The following is a 4,854-nucleotide window of genomic DNA, read 5'->3' as shown; positions in this document are numbered from 1 at the left end:
TCGAATGAACTTATAGGGTCACACGCTAAAAAGGTTGGATCATAAGATGTGTAACGATCTACGATCGCTACCGAACGTTAAAACTGTCCTCACACAGTAACATGGGATCTTTCAGCATAGTTTGTCCTCACTCAAACGCATACCGAGACACCTTCCAATAGGTCATTCATCCTTAGATTGCTCTAGATTCAGCACACTTAACTTTGGAGTTTTCTCAGGATAGTCAATAGAAAAAGTAAATGCACCTAGTTGTTCTGATTAGCTTAACTAATTCTTTTTAAATTATCTTAGACCATATAGTCTCATACTTATATAGCCCTCGGTTGTCTCTCATTCTGATGCGTTCGATTCGTTCTTATGTCCCTCTAACCTAGCGGTACTTGGAGAGCCGCTCTTTGTTCGTATCCTTTGCATCGGTGACCATTCACCACCCTCATCCTAGCTCGGGATGTCACAAGATGCATTTTCGAATATGTTTCACACATACGTTTTGAACGCACGTCGCTCCTTTCAAAACGAAATTCCGCACCACCGAAATAACAATTCATATAGTTTATAATAAATTGTTATGATATTTTGGATTTATTCAAAACTATGATAAGATTTATATAAGAAAAAATTCTAATATTAAATAAATTTATAAAAAAGATTTATGGTTTTTTGTAATTTATGAAAAGTATATGTAGTAAATTGGAATAAAAACGAATTTAGAGGAGTAAAATAGAATATTTCAACGCAGTTTGATTTTTCCCAGAATTACCATAAATTGCCCTCGTTCGCTCGACTTATTCTGACATCTGCCTTTGCCTTCTCACCAGACTCTCTCTCTCGTTTTCTGGATTTCTTTCGACTTCCTTTGTCCGATCAGATCCAACAATCAATCGAATCGAAAAGCCCAATTGATTAACATGACTCTTGGCTCTGGAGGATCGAGTGTTGTCGGTAAAATTCTCGATTCTTCCCGGTCTGTTCTTGTTGAATTCTCTCTTTTATTGAATTCTTCTGATCCTGTACTGGTTTATTCTCTGGTTTTGGATTATTTTCCGTGATTTTGTTTTGCGTATTGCTCTGTGATGTGAATTCATACTAGGTTTGTTCGTTCGATTGTTGGATCTGTATGGTTCCTTCAGATTTCATTGTTTTTTGTGGAATGTTCGCTGAGTACGATGCCTGAAATCTCCATGCATTTACTCGACAACGCTGATGTTTTTATATGATTTTAACACACACGTTTCGGTGTTCTCTGTCTGAAAATGTTCATCGTTTGATTCATATACACTTGTAAATACAATTCCTCGTGATAGCCCCAACTCTTGAGATGGGATTTTCGTTGAAGTTTCTGAAATCCATGTTGAAATGTGAATCATGTGATTATCGGAGTATTGATTCCGGGAGTTTGGGATTTGGGTCTTAGATTTTTGTGATACAGGTTCGGTTTCCATGGTGAAGTCTCAGAATCTCAATATCATTGTTCTTCTTAAAACGTAATCGGAAGCTTTAATGGATTAAACTTCAGAGCACAGATCCTTAGATGGCTCAGACTGAGAGTAGCATCGATCGTACTAATTGTGCAGTGATTCTGCCAGGGCGTTTCAGTTCACTGCTTGGTCGGCTTAACCATAATGATTGTGTCGTTAAAGTTGTTTTCTTCTGTTACTCTGTGCTTGTCTCAATGTAGTTCCAAGGAACTTCCGGTTGCTTGAGGAGCTTGAACGTGGGGAAAAGGGCATTGGAGATGGGACCGTGAGCTATGGTATGGACGATGGAGATGACATCTACATGCGCTCTTGGACTGGCACTATCATCGGTCCTCACAATGTAAAGATTCTGTATCTTTTCTCTTCATACGTTATGATATTATCATATTAGTGATAGTTTCTAGGAACTTGAATTTCTCCAGAATCCCACCCGTCTAGGTCTACTGCTGGTATGTTTTGGTCTTATATTGTCGACTAATAAGTCAAGATTTTTACTTCCTCCTTAAGACAACAATTGTACTAGGCATTCATATTACCGGTGTCCTTTAAGGAGTTGAAGTTCTGGTCTTAGTCTCTTTTGCTTGTTTGGAGAGAAGCAATTTTCTATCTTCTCTTTGGGCAGACCGTGCATGAGGGCAGGATCTATCAGTTGAAGCTCTTCTGTGACAAAGACTACCCGGAGAAATCCCCTAGAGTTCGGTTTCATTCACGCATCAACATGACTTGTGTCAACCATGAAACAGGAGTGGTATGCATATTTCATCAATCCTGCCCTTCTCAAAATCTTCCTCTCTTACATCCTGCAACTCGTTTCGGTTCTTAATACCATCGAATGTGTTATATATATATAGGTGGAGCCGAAAAAATTTGGGCTTCTTGCAAACTGGCTTAGGGAGTACACAATGGAGGGTATACTGACTCAGCTGAAGAAGGAAATGGCGGCTCCACATAACCGGAAGCTCGTTCAACCTCCCGAAGGTTCGTACTTCTAGTAATTTCCGGAACCTTCTTCATCCACGTGGTAAACAAAACTTTTTCTCATCCCGGATTGTGGAAATGGCGCCATTATAATACTAATGTCCTTGTGCCCGAGGTTTTCTTCACTATTGTGTTAACTCGAGAAGTTTTAACCTAAAGAAACGGTCTTTTGTGGATGATGATGATGATGATGATGATGATGATGATGATGATGATGATGATGATGATGATGATGATGATGATGATGATGATGATGATGATAGTGGTGATGATGATGATGATGATGATGATGATGATGATGATGATGGTATGATGCTAATTGATCATCTGAAGATGAATCCTTTTGTGCGGAAGATATCAAAACAGAGTATCCTTTTGAATCCATGTTTTAATCTTGTGCAATTTTTTCTCTCTGGGTTCTTTTGATCTCATTTGGAAACTTTCCCTTCTCTTTATGAAGAACTAGAAATTAATGTTATTTCCTGAAAATATCTCATTTAAAACGAAATATATTTATTTCACTTATAGTAGGTGAAAATATCTTATTGTTTGTTTTGATAAAAAAAAATATACTTTTTTATAATAGAAAATTTTATTATTACTTTTTTATATAATTTTATAAATTAATAAATTTTATTTATAGTAATAATAAATTTTATTAAAAATAATCATATTTTATGAACTTTCCATTAAATTTTATAATAAATTGTTTATAAAAAATAATAATCAAAATTTAAAAATCTCCGAAGAATAGGTCATGAGAATCTTTTATTTTTATATATAAAAGAAGAGTTCTCCTAATACGGGATCCACACATGTTCCATATATTTATTTATACAAATTTAATGCAAAAATGTTGTGAAATACATTTTTCAAGAATGAGACATCCCTTATTCCCGTATTCAGTATTCAATCTCTTTAAAATGTATTTATTAATTATTATAGTATTTATTTCATGTTCAAGTATGACTTTTCATATCTCTATAAATAGCTATCACATTTTATTTGATTTTCATATACCAAACTCTATATCAATAATCTTCTCGAGGATCTCATTTTTTTAATCATCGCTCTCATTATCTATCTCGCAAGCTACGCGTCAACGGTCAACAGTGTTGACCGTTGCATTGTCAGATAATATCATGACGATCATTTTGACCGGGGATGAATTTCTAGATTGCACAGGTATGTCTCTGAAAGATCTCTATCGGATCTGTATTTTGGATGTATGTCGAACATCATTTTGTGTCACGGGTCACACAGGTAAATTATCACGATATCATATGTCGAACGCATGGAAAAGCCACCTTATCTGATTCGACTGCTTTCTCGTTCACTGAGTTCGACTGAAATAGACGACGTTCGTCTATAGTGCGGCCACACATTTCTACAGTCTCGCTCACACAGGGGCCCAGCGATATCTCTCTCTTTTATGAGAGGTACAAATCCCATCTTGACTATCTACAATCCAGCACATGATTCGTTTCGTACCTGATACACGCCTTTATAGTCCTCCTGTTACGCAGGACGTTTGACGTATTCAATGCACGCAACTTCTCATGTTGGATTCCGTAGATATCTCAGGTCTTAGGATCCAATCATGGAACCGCCATATGAGATTCAAGTCATGAAGCTAGTCTATGTGACAATCTCATGCGAGTCATTCAAGTATTCTGTTCTCCAACGAATACCTATGATTGTGATCGTATCCAATACCTATGGTCATCTATATGATCATCAATCACACATCATACTAGTCTTATTATATCATTATTTCCACAATGATATCCGACTAGGGAGTTTAGTATTGTTCATAACAATACATGGATTTCATAACATATGCAAGTATGCAAAACATGTAATGAATCAAACACTCATCTATAAACTCATAGAAAGCGTCAATATATCAAATGCATCCAAGTAAAGCTCACAAACAGTACATCATAGAGCACTAAACCAACACAAGCCATAGACGGTCTCTAACAAGACACTATGACTACCTATCTCGAATAGAGTTTGTTCGTGATCTTACGAACCAGTGATGATTCCGGATGATGATCTTTTTGTATCACGATATCATAAGTGGAACATAAGGCATGGACTGACCACCTTATCTGATTCGACTGCTTTCTCGTTCACTGAGTTCGACTGTACGAAATAGACGACGTTCCTCTATAGTGCGGCCACACATTTCACAGTCTCGCTCACACGTGAGGCCCAATGATATCTCTCTCTTTTACGAGAGGTACAAATCACATCTTGACTATCTACAATCCAGCACATGATTCGTTTCGTACCTGATACACGCCTTTATAGTCCTCCTGTTACGCAGGACGTTTGACGTATTCAAAGTATGCAACTCCTCATATTGGATTCCGTAGATATCTCAGGTCTTAGG

General features: G+C 36.9%; 1 protein-coding gene across 2 annotated transcripts; it reads left to right on the top strand.

Moving 5' to 3' along the window:
- The first annotated feature begins 784 nt into the window (after positions 1-784).
- LOC104827713 (ubiquitin-conjugating enzyme E2 variant 1D-like) lies at positions 785-2,934 on the top strand. 2 transcript variants are annotated; one of them, XM_010560938.2, is made up of 5 exons: positions 785-964; positions 1,679-1,818; positions 2,101-2,226; positions 2,330-2,456; positions 2,720-2,934. In XM_010560938.2, exons 2-5 carry the CDS (start codon positions 1,756-1,758, stop codon positions 2,767-2,769), a joined length of 366 nt encoding a protein of 121 aa, XP_010559240.1. In that variant the 5' UTR covers positions 785-964; positions 1,679-1,755; the 3' UTR covers positions 2,770-2,934. The 2 variants fall into 2 exon arrangements, with proteins under 2 accessions (XP_010559240.1, XP_010559238.1); XM_010560936.2 differs by having other exon boundaries at positions 786-942.
- The last annotated feature ends 1,920 nt before the right edge of the window (positions 2,935-4,854 follow it).

This window comes from Tarenaya hassleriana, unplaced genomic scaffold (assembly GCF_000463585.1).
Source record: "Tarenaya hassleriana unplaced genomic scaffold, ASM46358v1 Cleome524, whole genome shotgun sequence".
In the NCBI taxonomy this organism is placed as follows: Eukaryota; Viridiplantae; Streptophyta; class Magnoliopsida; order Brassicales; family Cleomaceae; genus Tarenaya; species Tarenaya hassleriana.
This window is presented reverse-complemented; position numbering and strand designations above follow the sequence as displayed.